The sequence below is a fragment of the Mesocricetus auratus genome, unplaced genomic scaffold (assembly GCF_017639785.1).
Source record: "Mesocricetus auratus isolate SY011 unplaced genomic scaffold, BCM_Maur_2.0 Super-Scaffold_6730, whole genome shotgun sequence".
Taxonomy (NCBI): domain Eukaryota; kingdom Metazoa; phylum Chordata; class Mammalia; order Rodentia; family Cricetidae; genus Mesocricetus; species Mesocricetus auratus.
Genome location: NW_024429184.1, coordinates 54,274,555 through 54,288,092, shown reverse-complemented (window position 1 = coordinate 54,288,092; position 13,538 = coordinate 54,274,555). Strand labels below are relative to the sequence as shown.

The 13,538-nt window shown below is 46.7% G+C and overlaps 1 protein-coding gene across 2 annotated transcripts in view; it reads right to left on the bottom strand.

The window, feature by feature from the left end:
• Tpd52 (tumor protein D52) overlaps positions 1 to 13,212 on the bottom strand; it is an 85,456-nt gene extending 72,244 nt beyond the window's left edge. Inside the window, exon 1 of one of the 2 annotated variants that reach the window (XM_013110968.3) lies at positions 12,845 to 13,212. In XM_013110968.3, coding sequence (XP_012966422.1) covers positions 12,845 to 12,863 — 19 coding nt within the window. In that variant the 5' untranslated portion in view covers positions 12,864 to 13,212. The other variant, XM_040741392.1, reaches the window with a different exon arrangement.
• Between the last annotated feature and the right edge of the window lie 326 nt (positions 13,213 to 13,538).

Genomic DNA, 13,538 nt, shown 5'->3' with positions numbered 1-13,538 from the left:
AGCTGAATGAAGACAGTGAGTGAGACTATTTAAAAAGTTTAGACTTGGCACAACTGGTCCCATCACGTGCTCACAAGTTCTTGCAGCCTCAGCCTTAACCACTGGCTGAGTCTGCAAAGTCACCGCATCTCCAATTTTGCTCAAATGCCACCACCACGTTACATTGCTTCTCTGGCGACAAGACCACCCAGGGGATGGATAATACTTTCCTGGGACCAATATTTAATAAGTGTCTCTCCTCTGCAACCCTCCCACACATAAAAATGAATTACAGCTTATAGACTTGGCTGCCTGAAGGTCAAACTCTATAATATCACCATGAAAAACGCACTTTGCATGAAAAGCCATCTTAACTAAAATCGGGCCATCTACTGGATAGCAAATTCCCCTCTACCTCTGATTTCTACTCATTTTATAAACACTTGCAAGGGCCAAATTTCTCATCCTCTCAACTTTGACAGTTAAAAACCACACTCAATACAGGACAACAAGGAACTATCACTTAATACAAAAGTTCTGTTCAAACATCCCTGGACTCTTCCAAAAAGAGCACCCCTCCCCACATTCCCACAGACTCAGCTACATCTAACCCTCCCCACTCTCCTCAGCCTCATCCCCAGTATCCTGGGAATCTCTCCTCACTGTCTACCACAAGTACTCATCAGTGAGGCGAGTCTCTACTTGTTCACCTGGCCCTACCTGCGTCTCCACAGATTTCGGAAGCCTACCTATTTCTTAACTCACACCCGGAAGGGTCACGGCCCCAGCCTGCTTCTCTCTTTTATTTTAGTTTCTCCATGGTCTTCAGACAAAGTTCAGGTGTCCTGAAGGTTGACATTCTTCGGCCCACCTTTGTCTTAGGAATGTCTCACCTCTGAATACATCAACACAGATGTCACACAAAGATGTGGTGGTCTTAAAAACAGACTTGTACACTCCCTGGCACGCCTCCCATCCAAAAATGAAGTCTGATTTCTCACTCCTAGAGCACAAGCTGGACTTGGTGACGCAGCTCTAACTACTGGAATTTGGTAAAAATAACACTGAATGACTTACAAAGCAAGACTATAAAAAGCCACATAGCTGTGCCTGCCCCTCCCAGGAATCCTTCTGAGAAGCCCTGGGTAAGCATGTAAGGCATCTAGGCACCCAAGGGCCACATGTGAGACATGGCTGACAGATATCCTAGAAACCCAGCAGTTGGAGTCTTCTAACATCGCCCCTCCCCCATGTGAGAGGCAGGGGCTCTAGAGAACTCTCTCTTCAGTGTCTCCCCTCACTCTCAAGGCTGAACACAGCTGAGAGCAGCAGGCCTATGGCCATCCTGTTAGTGCTTCAGCTATGTGTGAGAGTGAGTTGGCTACACAACCTTGGCAATGGGAACAGACCTCAAGCATGAACTACTCTCAATAAATTAATTATGTCCTTCCTGATGTCTAGTCCGTTGTGGATGGCCTATCACAGTTCTTTCTACAGCCCATGAAATGCTTTCTCTTCTTTTTCCTCAGATTCCCACCTCAGTCTCTAGACACCTGATTTATTCTTCCGTAGGCCTCCCAGGAACCCAACATACCCATGCTCCAAAGCCTTCTCAACTCCGGCCTGGAGCACAGTCACACCCTAGCTGGTTTTCATACTTTCTGCTCAAAGGCAAAGTGACAAATGACACCACTATTTCTTTTTGCTGTTGTTTGCTTTGTTTTGTTTTTGTTTTTCAAGACAGGGTTCCTCTGTGTAACAGTCCTGGATGTTTGTAGACTATACTGTTTTCGAACTCACAGAGATCCATCTGCCTCTCCTAAGTGCTGTGATTAAAGGCGTGTGCCACCACCACCCAACAAATTTTTTTAATTTAGTTTTATTTATGTGCATTGATGTTTTGCCTGCATGTATGTCTGTGTGAGGAGGGTCAAATCTTGCAGTTATGGACAGTTGTGAGCTGTCTTCTGGATTCTAGAAGAGCAGTCAGTGCTCTTAACCCCTGAATATCAACGCTCAGTCCCAAGTGACATTTCTTAACCCCAGTTCCTTAACCCCAATACACTCCAGGATCACCTGACCTCCAGACACAGGCCATTTCTGAGGCTTCCAAATACTCTTTGCGTCATTACAAATTCTCTTCCTCTCTTCTCGGCACCACTTACTCCGACCACACTTGCTCTTCATCGGCTCCAGCCATTCAAGAGAGGCTTCAAGGACACTGACTTCTCACCGCTCTTCACTGAAGCCCAAAACGGGAGGTGGCAGCCTGCTGAGAGCCCAGGGAAAGCTGCTGTTTCTGGTTCACCAATTAGTTCTGCTCTGTCTTCATGTGGCAGACAGACAGACAATCTGTGTCCTGTCTCTTCCCTAAAAGGTTCTAACTGGGTTGGGGAGGTGCCTCAGACCGTCGAGTACTTGTATGCAAGCATTAGGGCCTGAGTTCAATACTCAGAACTCATGGGGTTTAGGTTGTTGTTGCTGTTGTTGTAAGGAAAGAATAGTTAAGGTGGCTTGTGTTTGTAATACCAGCTGGGGAGGCAGAAACAGGCAGGTCACTGGGGCTCACAGGCAGCAAGCCTAGTCTATCTGGGGAATTAACGCCAATTAGAGACCCTTTGTCAAAAAAACAAGGTAGAGTATGGCGCCTGATAAACACCTGAAGAACACAATGAAGGTTGGTTTCCAACCTCCACATACACACACACACACACACACACACACACACACACACACACACGCATTAACCCTACTCATAAGTTCAACCTTCATGACTAAATTACCTCCCCAAATCCTCACCTCCAAATACCACCACACTGGAGCACCAACCTATGAATGGAGAGTGCAAACATCCAGTCCTCTGTAGCCTTCCAGTCTGAGTCCAGAGGCTGTCGCCTTGAGTTCTCTCCTGTGACCCACAGTTGCTGCCTTCCTCCCTGGCAGGGTTAGCTGGCTTTCACATCATCGCCTCCCTTGTCAGTTACTCCAGACTGTGACTAAGCATAGGGGTGGTCACCCTACAGAAGTGTTCCTTAATAAATGGCATTTAATCTGCACTGGGCTCCACTGAGTTCAAGTCCTCCAGATTCATAGAACTCTCAGCTTCAGTATCAGTAACACCTATAGCTACACAGACATTCACTTCATTTCCACAAATCCTTGGAGCATTATCAATGTCAGAGAGGTGAGCTGACTTACCCAATGTCACAGAACCAGAAAAGGTCCCGTGAAATCTGGAAGCCAGATGTGATTTCATACCCAGCATGCTTTGCCCTCAACATTTACAATTAGCTCTGAAGCGAGAGGACAGACATACAGGTCACCACTCCTTGGTGCTATCTATCTTCTACACTCTACAGTAGCTATGCTACTTCTAGATGATGCTAAGTTGGACAATGACATGTACATCTTAGCCTGACACCACAGATCAGAAGTCCAGATCTGTCAGTGTCAAGCACTGTGCTCTGAAGAAGTCATTTTATATATTTATTTTTATTTCATGTATATGGGTGTTTTGCCTGCAAGTATACTGTATGTGGGAATCAGATCCTCTAGAACAGAAGTTACAGACAGCTGTGAGCTGTCATGTGGGTGATGGGAATTGAACCCAGGTCATCTGGAAGAGCAGTCAGTACTCAACCCATGAGCCATCTCCCCAGCCCCAAGAAGTCATTATACATACATACATACATACATACATACATACATACATACTGTTTGTTTGTTTTTTGAGACAGGGTTTCTCTGTGTAGCTTTGGAGCCTGTCCTGGAACTCACTCTGTAGACCAGGCTGGCTTCAAACACAGAGAGATCCACCTGCCTTTGCCTCCGAGTGCTAAGATAAAAGGCGTGCACCACCACCACCCAATGTATTGGGGTGGGGCAGGTCACCACTAGCACCTGCTCCCAGGGCTTGTCACAATTCTAAAAAAAAAAAAAAGGAACATTTAGAATGAAAACACCAGAACACTCCAGAAATGTCATCACACTAAAAGGACTCCAGAAAACCCAAGCAACTGAGAGGCAGGCCTGACACTCTGTTCCTTTGTCCTTTCAGATTCCAATTTTGTTTTAATTAACTGTGAGGAAAAAATTTCTAAAACGTGTGCTGTGTCCTGCTCAGCAATCATAAAAAACTGGCTTTGTATCCAATGTCATTTTCTTAGAAACAATAGGTTTAATTGGGGTAATGGTTTTCTACTGCTCTTCACACCAAGCAGAGGAAATCTGGGGAAGCTGTGACCACTGCGACTGTGCCCCCATGAGCAAATGAAAAACCTGTAGTGCTGAGAGACTCCAGAGAAAGCAACAAGCAGAACTCTTAGGAATGACTGACACTCCTGTGGACATCACACCTGGGGTTCTGACGCAAGTGGCTGCTACTTATGGGTTTATCCCATGGTCTTAAACAACCATGCTCTGATCCTAACACTTGGGACAGTGAACCTGAGGATTGCTGTAGGTTCTAGACCAGCCTGGGCTACAGAGTGAGTTCCCAGCCATCCTGGGTACAGACTTAGACCCTGTCTCAAAACAACAAACAAAACCCCAGATATAACCACTTCATAAGTTTCAAATACCTTTAAATATGGTTCATTGCTAAACTGTTGTTATAATTAGTGTATTTAAATTAAACACTACCATAACAATGTACAAAGTGCTAGCTGAAGGTCTGGGCATCTACTAGGTGGGTGGTATGGTGGTTTGAAAGAAAATGGCCCCCATATGCTCACAGGGAGTGGCACTTAGGAGGCGTGGCCTTGTTGGAGTAGGTGTGGCTTTGCTGAAGGAAGTGTGTCACTGGGGGCGGGCTTTAAGGTCTCAGAAGGTCAAGGCAGGTTTAGTAGTGACTCATAGTTACTTCCTGCTGCCTTTGGATCCAGATATAGAACTCTCAGCTACCTCTCCAGCACCAAGTCTGCCTGCATGCTGCCACGCTCCTGCCATTATGACAATGGACTAATCTCTGAAACTGTAAGCTGCCCCCCAATTAAATGTTTCTCCTTTATAAGAGTTTCCATGGTCATGGTGCCCCTTCACCTTTAATCACGAATATTAAGCGGAAGGAGACAGGAACACAGTGGTAGAGACAGATGTAGTCTGGAGATGCAGTCTGAGAACAGGATCGCCCTTTCGGTCCGAGCATCGCCAGAGGTGAGAGCTCTCTAGTGACTGGCTGCTTTGCGTCTCTGATCTTCAGCTTTAACCCCAGTACCTGTCTCTGGGTTTTTATTATTAATACCAATTAGAATTCATGTTACACCTCTGCATTCATGTTAATCAGCACCATCTATTTTATGTACACAAAGGTCACTCGGAGACATACAATATGCCTAAAATTCCACCTAAAGGCATTTACTATTAATACTATATTTTGTTAGTTATGCTGGCAACTTCTCTCACAGCATTATTTATAATAACAAAAATGGAATGACAGCAGAAACATCAATGTCAACATATCAATGACAGTGTCACCAGTAATTTCTGGGAGTCCCTTCATGGTCACCACATAACACCAAGAATATCAGGGTCACCTCTTGGGGTTCTTAATTTTAGCAACAGAAGAATTTAAGACAGGTTTCTTACTGGAGTTTCAAAGAAAACTTGCCCAGGGCAGGCAAGCTGTCAATCTAAGCAGCAGCCATGGAGGAGGATGAGGCAGAGCAAGAGAGAAGCATGGTGCTTTGGCTATGCCATCACGGAGGTCAGCCACACCGGCAGAGGAGCAACCTCAGGACATTAAAGTACTCAAGGGGATCATTAGATCAAGACCATCCTGAGCTGCATAGTAAGAGAGACAGGAAAAGAGATGGAGAGGGGAGGAGGGAAGGGAGAGTGGGAGGAAAAAAGGCAAGGAGAGGGAATGAGGAGAAAGCAAACCAGTTTCTACAGTTAAGGAAAAAGAATGAACGGACGGCATTTCTCTTCAATTCACTGGGCAGGTTAACGGTAATACTCGTTTGGAAATAAAATCTGGCAAGGGCAGTAAGGGAAAGTCTGACAGCAAAGGAAACAAAGTGACCCGGGGAGGGAGGCGTGGCTCTCACAGCCCGTGTGCATCTTGTGTAGTTGCTTGAGTGGACATGCAAATCAAGGAGGAAAAAAACAGTGCAAGGATTTAGTGTCTGACAACAGTGGTGTTTGGAATGGGTGGGGAAACTCCCGGACAAGCATTGGTGTTGGGGAGCTGGGCAGCCAATCTGGGGTGGGGGGAGTGGGGGGGTGTTGAGGTGTTGAAATTCTAACCTCGCACCTCCGATTAAAATAAACTCCAGATGGATGGAAGATTTAAATGTAAAAAATAAAACCATAAAGTCCAAGTGAAGAAGGCATTTCTAGGAATGATTCATAAGCTAGAAGCTATAAATGAAAAGGATCACTGCTTAGTATTTCTGCTTGAGAAAAAAAAAAAAACATCAGCATGAAGTCCAAGAAGGGCCTGCAAACTAGAAGAAGCAGAAGGCCAGACCTCACAAAACGAGGCAGGAAAACTCAAAGAACACAACAGAAAAACTGCATGATTACAGCTGAGAGTTTTTGCAGAAAACGAAATAGAAATGCTAAGCACATCCAAGGAACCGGCTACACTTCCTGTCACAAAAGGACATCAGCCACGGATGGTTCCTGTCTGAGGCTGAGGCAGCAGGCTTACCACAAATGAGGCCAACTGGTAAGACCTTGTCTCCCAATAAAGAAGGGGGAGATGGTGGAGAAGGAAAAGAAAAGAAGTGGGGATAAAGGCAGGGTGGTGAGGGAAAAGGACGGGAAAAGAGAAGGTGAGTCGTCATCTTTTGTGAGGTAAGTAAAGCAGAAAATGTGCACGAAAACCCCAGCCACACGGTGTGGGGAAGCAGCCGTCCACACGTGCCGGCGCCATAAGTGGCGCCATTTCCATGGAGCAGGATTTGGCACAATCCAGAGTGAACAGTCATACTCTTCTAAGAAGTCTTCCTACAGGCATGATGCACACACATGGAGCTGCTTCAGTTTGCTCCAGTAGGCAAATCCCAGCTCAGGACACAGCACACCAGAGCAGGCTACCTCTGGCTGCCTCAGTTACCGCTCTACTGCTATGAAGAGACACCGTGACCAAGGCAACTTATCAGGTAAGCATTAGGGGCTTGCTTACAGTTTCAGTCAGACGGTTAGTTCATTGTCATGGTGGGGAACAGGGACTCAGGCTGGCAGGCATGGCTCGTGAGCCATGATCCTGATCCACAGGCAAGACTGAGAGCTAAGAGAGGGAGCGAGGGAGGAGGAGAGAAAGGAAGAAGGGGGGAAGCAAGGGAGACAGAGATTGGGTACAGCATGGGCTTTTGAAACCTCAAAGCCCACTCCAGTGCTATACCTCTTCCAACAAGGCCACACTCCTCCAAAAGGCCACACCTCCTCCATCAAGGCCACACCTCTTAACCACCCCGCTCCCCAACAGTCTAGGGACTAGGGACTAGGTATTCAATATATGAGCCTATGGGAGGCAATCTCATTCGAAGCAACTTACTTATTGTTTTGAGCTAAATAAACAGCAGCAGTAGGCGCAAGAGGCCATTCTGGCCCCATGTCATCCTTCTGAAGTAAGATGATGCTCCCATGAAAGCTGTCCTCTCCATAACAGGTGCAAAGAAACAGATGCAAAGGGAAGTCCAAATGCTACAAGCCTTGTTACTGCCCAGCCATATCACATGCCTTTAACCCCAGCACTCAGGAGACAAATGTAGGAGGATCTCCTTGAGTTAGTTCAAGGACAACCGGATCTACATAGAGAGGAATTCTTCCATATACAACATTTAAATGTCTATCAAGGAGCAACAAGTTAAATATTGCCTATCTTAGACATAAAATAGTCTATCAGTAATCATGCATGTCCACAAGGCCTTAAAAATAAAAATATGGCCAGGCTTGGTGGTGTTTCATAGGCACAGGCAACAGACCAGGAGTTTAAGTCAGCCTAGGGCTAGAAGAGACTTCTTTCCCCCCCCAAAAAATAGCTAAGGAGATGGCTTCATAGACAAAAGTGCTTGTTCTGCATGAGGACGTGAATTCAAAACCTACTGGGTAGCAGCGCCTACTGGGTAGCAGCAACGAAAGCCTTTGATCCCAGCACTCAGAAGCAAAGGCAGGAAGATCACTAAGTGCAAGGCCAGCCTGGTCTACAGAGCAAGTTACAGATAGCCCGGGCTACACAGAGAAACCCTGTCTAGAAAAACAAAAACAAACAAATAAACAACAACAAAACCAGCACCCATGTAAAAAGCAAGGTCACTACCGATGCCTGTGACCTCAACACTGGGGACAGGGACAGGCAAATCCCAGGAGCTCACCAGCCTAGCTACAAAGTGAGCTTCAAGCTCAGTGAGAGACTTTACCTAAAGAAGTAAGGTGGAGACAAGAACATCTGTCTTTTCTGGCCTCTGATCACACACACACAACACTGAGGCTGCTGGGACATGGCTCACTGTCAGAGCCTTTACCTGGGTCGGATCCCCAGACCTGGGTTTGCCCAGCAGCCCCAGAAAAAGAAAAACAAAGAGTTCTATTTCCTTTTTCTTCCTGCATGTTTCTAATTTTTCTAAAATAAGCTATTTTAGTACCCAAAAAAAGTATTTTTAGATCTTAACATTCTTTTTTTCAATTTTCATTAAACAACTTAAGTACCCTGAGTCAACAGGCACAGTGACCTACGCCTATGACCCCAGCTCACAGACAGAAAGACTGCAAGTTCTAGGCCAGCCTGGGCTACCTAGCAGGACCCTGTCTAGATGGATCAACCAATCAACCAACAGATCCTTTGATCTCTTTTTTAAATTAAAAAGGTAAAGCTTGAGGGGGACCTTGGTGAATTCCATGGCAGGCACCTGTGACCGAGGTGGAGAGACAGAGATGCCAGGCAGACAGAGCTTAAGTGAGAAGTTTTGTTAGAAAGGGGAGGGAGGGGGAAGGAAAGAGGAAAGAGACAGAGAGACAGAGAGAGGACAGATGAGGAGAGGAAGGCAGGAAAAACCCTGTCTGTCCCCGGGGAACAGCAGGAAAGAGAGAGCCTGGAAGAGATCGGAAGTGGGCGGGGCCTTTCTTTTAAAGCAGTCCTTTGCACCTGCAAGCAGACTGAGCAATCATGGAACCCTGGGCTGACCAGAGTACTGCCTGAGTGCATTCTGCCAGGTGACAGGGGCAGGCCAGCATACTGCCTGAATCCTTACAATCTGTACAGCTGGCAGTCCGCCAGTTTAAATAAAGTTTGGGAGAGTCTCAAAAGAGAGATTTTACAACAGTCAACAATGAAAGCAGCAAATTAACCCCAAGAGGGAATAAAATGAGCTTAGCCTGCAGCAAAGGACTCTTCGAAGGGATGGGAGGAGGGGGTTGCTTTGTTCATTGCTTTGTTCTGCTTTGAACTGTGGGTGTGTAATATCTGTTTTTATTACACACATAGATTATTCTGTTTAGAGAATCTGCCAAGAGACCACAGCCATTCCTACTACTCAGCTTTTCCCCTTGGGACCAGGCAGGCTGTCACAAAAAAATATATATATATAATATATATATATATAATAAAAACAGGAAGCGGAGGAAAACTAACAAAGATATCCGTGCACACCATATGGGAATGGAGAGGGCTGAGCAACAACCTGGGCAGGTAAACTACCCCCATATCACGTGAACAGACCCTTTGGGTTACCCATTCTCTACACCCGCTTTACTAATGACAGCCCAGACTTGTGCTATCTCTAAGGCTAAATGGCTAAAGAATAACAACACATCAATCCATTGTTCTTTCCCTACTGCCTCTTCACGCCTCAGATTCCTGGCAATCGGTCTCCTTTCCCTTCAAAATACTGTTTCACTGACACTAACACCATGCTCCGGAGATGGGTTACCACTGCTGCCGTACTACAGTGCTGAGGTTCGTGCTGGCGTATAAATATTTATTCAGTCCTGTAAAAGGAGACAGGAGGCCTTTGTTTTCACACCAGGCATGCTCCAGTTAGCAAGTGGCACAGTGGTGCAATGTAGGAAACACCGTGCACGTCAAGTTTCCTGTGCCCAGCTTGATGCCTACGAACGCTGGAAAGGCAGTAAGCCTTTTTGAGATCCCTTGCAATAGAAGGAAAGCGTGGCACCCAGAGTCCCTTGCAATAAATAGAAGGAAAGCGTGGCACCCAGAGTCTGAAGGGAAAGTACAGGCATAGTAGAACCTGGGCCACATACCACAAAGTATCAACAAACATGACAGAAATGTGTCTGTTAGCCTATAGGTCTGTTAAGAAGACCAGTAGTGTAAGCCAGGCAGTGGTGGCCCACGCCTTTAGTACCAGGACTCGGGAGGCAGAGGCAGGCGAATTTCTGTGAGTTCAAGGCCCAGTCTGATCTACAGAGAGAGCTCCAGGACAAGCTCCAAAGCTACACAGAGAAACTCTGTCTCAAAAAAACAAACAAAAAGAGAGTAGTAGAAAAAGATAGATTTGGGGCACCAACATCATACAAGGAAATTTAAGATCTTTTCAAGAGAGTCCATACAATTCATGAAAGGGCCATTTAACTCCGGAGCTAAACTTCTGTTGCTGATGTTCTAAGGGACAAATGTTAAGAAAACTCCAAGCATACAAAACGTTAACCCAGCTGCTGCTGCTAGTGCATCCTTTATTCCCAGCACTTGGGAGACAGAGGCAGAGGCAGGTAGATCTCTAAGTTCAAGACCAGCCTGGTTTTCAGAGCGAATTCCAGGATAGCCAAGGCAACATAGAGAAATCCTGTCTAGAAAAAAAAGTAAATACAAACAGTTTCTGATCTAGATTGAATTTTTTTTTGAGGGTGAAGACCTCCCAATTAAGGACACAATCACAGCTTGCTACCCTCCATCCGGGCCAGCAGTTTGCTAGTGAACATCGGATTTAAAACTGCACATCTCACGCCCAGCCCTTCACAAGAAGCCAGGAGTCCCAGCACAGACCCTTAGAGGCAGACCCACACACACTACCAGTTCAAACACTCTTCACAGGTAAAGTCATCTGCCCCGCCCAACACAGCATTACCACAGAGAAAAGGAAGTAGGAAAGAAAAAGAAAAGAGAAGCAAGAAAAGGGAAGTGGAGAGACAGAGGTTGGCAGCTGGAAGCAGCCACACAGGCACTTTCCATCTTAGGCATCAGCAAGCCTTGCTGAGTACCTATGTCACCTGGGATCTGGATGATGAGACAGGTAGTCGGCCTATCCTAAAAGTATAAGGAAATCCCAGCAAGAATAACTGCCCTTCCCAAGGATCTGAGGATCCCACATCTCCAAGGGGACAGGCTGCCCAACTGAAGACTATGTTAGCACGACAAGTGAGTATCTCCCACACCGGAAACACTTGTGTAAAGACTCACTTTACAAGTCCCAGCACTGGGAACTTTAAAGAGCACGCCCTATGAAACCACACAGAGTACATTAGCCTCCTAGAATGCTGCAAAGGCACCAGGGGCTGAGACAGCTGCTGTGCGAACCCATAGTCCATTACAACAGGCACCCAGAAACCTAAACCAAACAGCACCATAGCACACTTGAAAGTAGCAGACTGTCACCTAAAAACATCAGCATGTTAACATGGCGATGCAAAAACAGATTTACACACAAACATGCATAGACCACACAAACCAAACACCCACACATATGTATCTACACGGTTTCCAAGTAAAGTCATATGAAACAATGCTGGTTTATAAAGGTGTCCCAGGATTTTCTAATACAAACTTTCTAACTCAGTGACCTACAAAGGACAAGTTACCTTGTTAACACAGGTTCAAAGACAGAACACAAGTTGTAACCCGCAAAAGCCAAAAATCTAGACAGTGAGTGTTCATGCATATAGGTGCATGAGCAACAAGCCCATAAGCATATACCATATTGCACATACGTCTATAAGCATACACAAAGTGAGTGTGAAATTAAGAGAAAGGTTGGGTTATTAGGTTTAAAATTTTTTACAAATTAATCCTAAGTAAAATAAAGTACAGGTAAAATATGGTTTTATTTACATTTTTAAAAACTCATGCTTGAAACTCATACCAAAGGCAAACACCGGCGGCAAATAAGCAGAAAAGTAAGTATTCTACCACACAACAGGAATGATTCTTAAACCCCTTCCTAAACACTGGGTATTTTCTTTAACATTTGTATACCCTGTCACCCATACCAGTTTCATTGCAGAGCTCTTCAGTGTAGGCAAGATATCAGTTGAAAACTATAACCTACTCTGGCTACATCTCCATTATGATTCTATTCCAGTCAATTTCATTGAGTTGCTGTCTTACGAAGAAAAAACTAAGAGCCATGGTGCACGAAACCAGAGATTCCATGCTATGCGATTCACCTTGCTAGTAGTAACTAAGACCCAGACCATGAAAGCTCCCTTCCCCCAACCAAACCCACAGGCAGCACTCTACAGCTTGGGGGCTCCTAGTGTGACGAATATCTATGTGCAAACATTGTGGCCACGGGCTCAAGGGCCACCTAGAATGCTAACTGGCAGGCAGGAAGTCTTCTCAAGTCATGATCCCATCTGAACGCCATCACTTCCAGGATCCGGCGGTGACCCTGAGGCCAGAGCGCTGCCTGAGTGGCCCTCGCTGCGTGCATCCTAGCACCTCCGCGGGTTCCCGCTCCCCTTCTCCTCCCCGGCACACCCGCGTACACTCGCACGCGATCGCGCACACTCGCTCGAGCATGCCGGAGCACACTAGCTCACACTCACGCTCCAGCGACGCGGCCCCTTTGCCCGCTCCACGCTCGTGAGTAGCTCCCAAGCTCGGCCACCGAAGCGTGTCGGGTCCGGGTCGCCCAGACTCCACTCCGAGGCTCCGCGAGGTCGCCGGAAGCCTGCCACCGCCTACCTTGGTCGCCGCGGTCCATGTCTGTGCCACCTCGCTCCCGGCGCTCCGCCTGCTGCGCTCCTCCGCGCCGCTCCGCCCGCGGCCGCCCCGCGCAGTCCCCACCCCGGGCGTTGGCACCGCCCTCCCGGGAGCCGGTCCCGGGCGTCACCGACCACCTGACCGCGACCTGTGCGCTCCGCCACGTCGGCGCGGGTGGCGGCGCTGGCCAGGAGCGCAGAAGGTCGGAAAAGGCCGGGGAGGGGCTGGGAAGAGAAGGGGACGCCGCCGAGGCTGTGCAAACAGCTGCAAGCCGGTGGCGTTTGCACTTCACCCCCAAGTTTGCTGCGCGGAAAGTTTCCTCCCAGGCTTCTGGCCTCGCGACTGCCCCTTTCTCCGCCCTTGTGCACCTGCTCGAGCGGAAAACACTGTTTGCAAGTCATCTGGGTAACTTAAATTAGTGTTCTTGAGCCATAGCCAATCGTACTTGACTCAGAATAAATTATTTATCTTGAAGTGATGTTTATACATGCACACACACACACTATATATATATATATATATATATATATATGTATATATATATTATTAAGGTAAATTTGGCATGGAAGGAAATTATATAATATGAAAAACAATTTGAACTGCATATGTCTGGGAGGGCGCAGATTAGTGTTAAAAGTGTATGCGTAGCATTTACGAAGATGGTACATTTGAGACC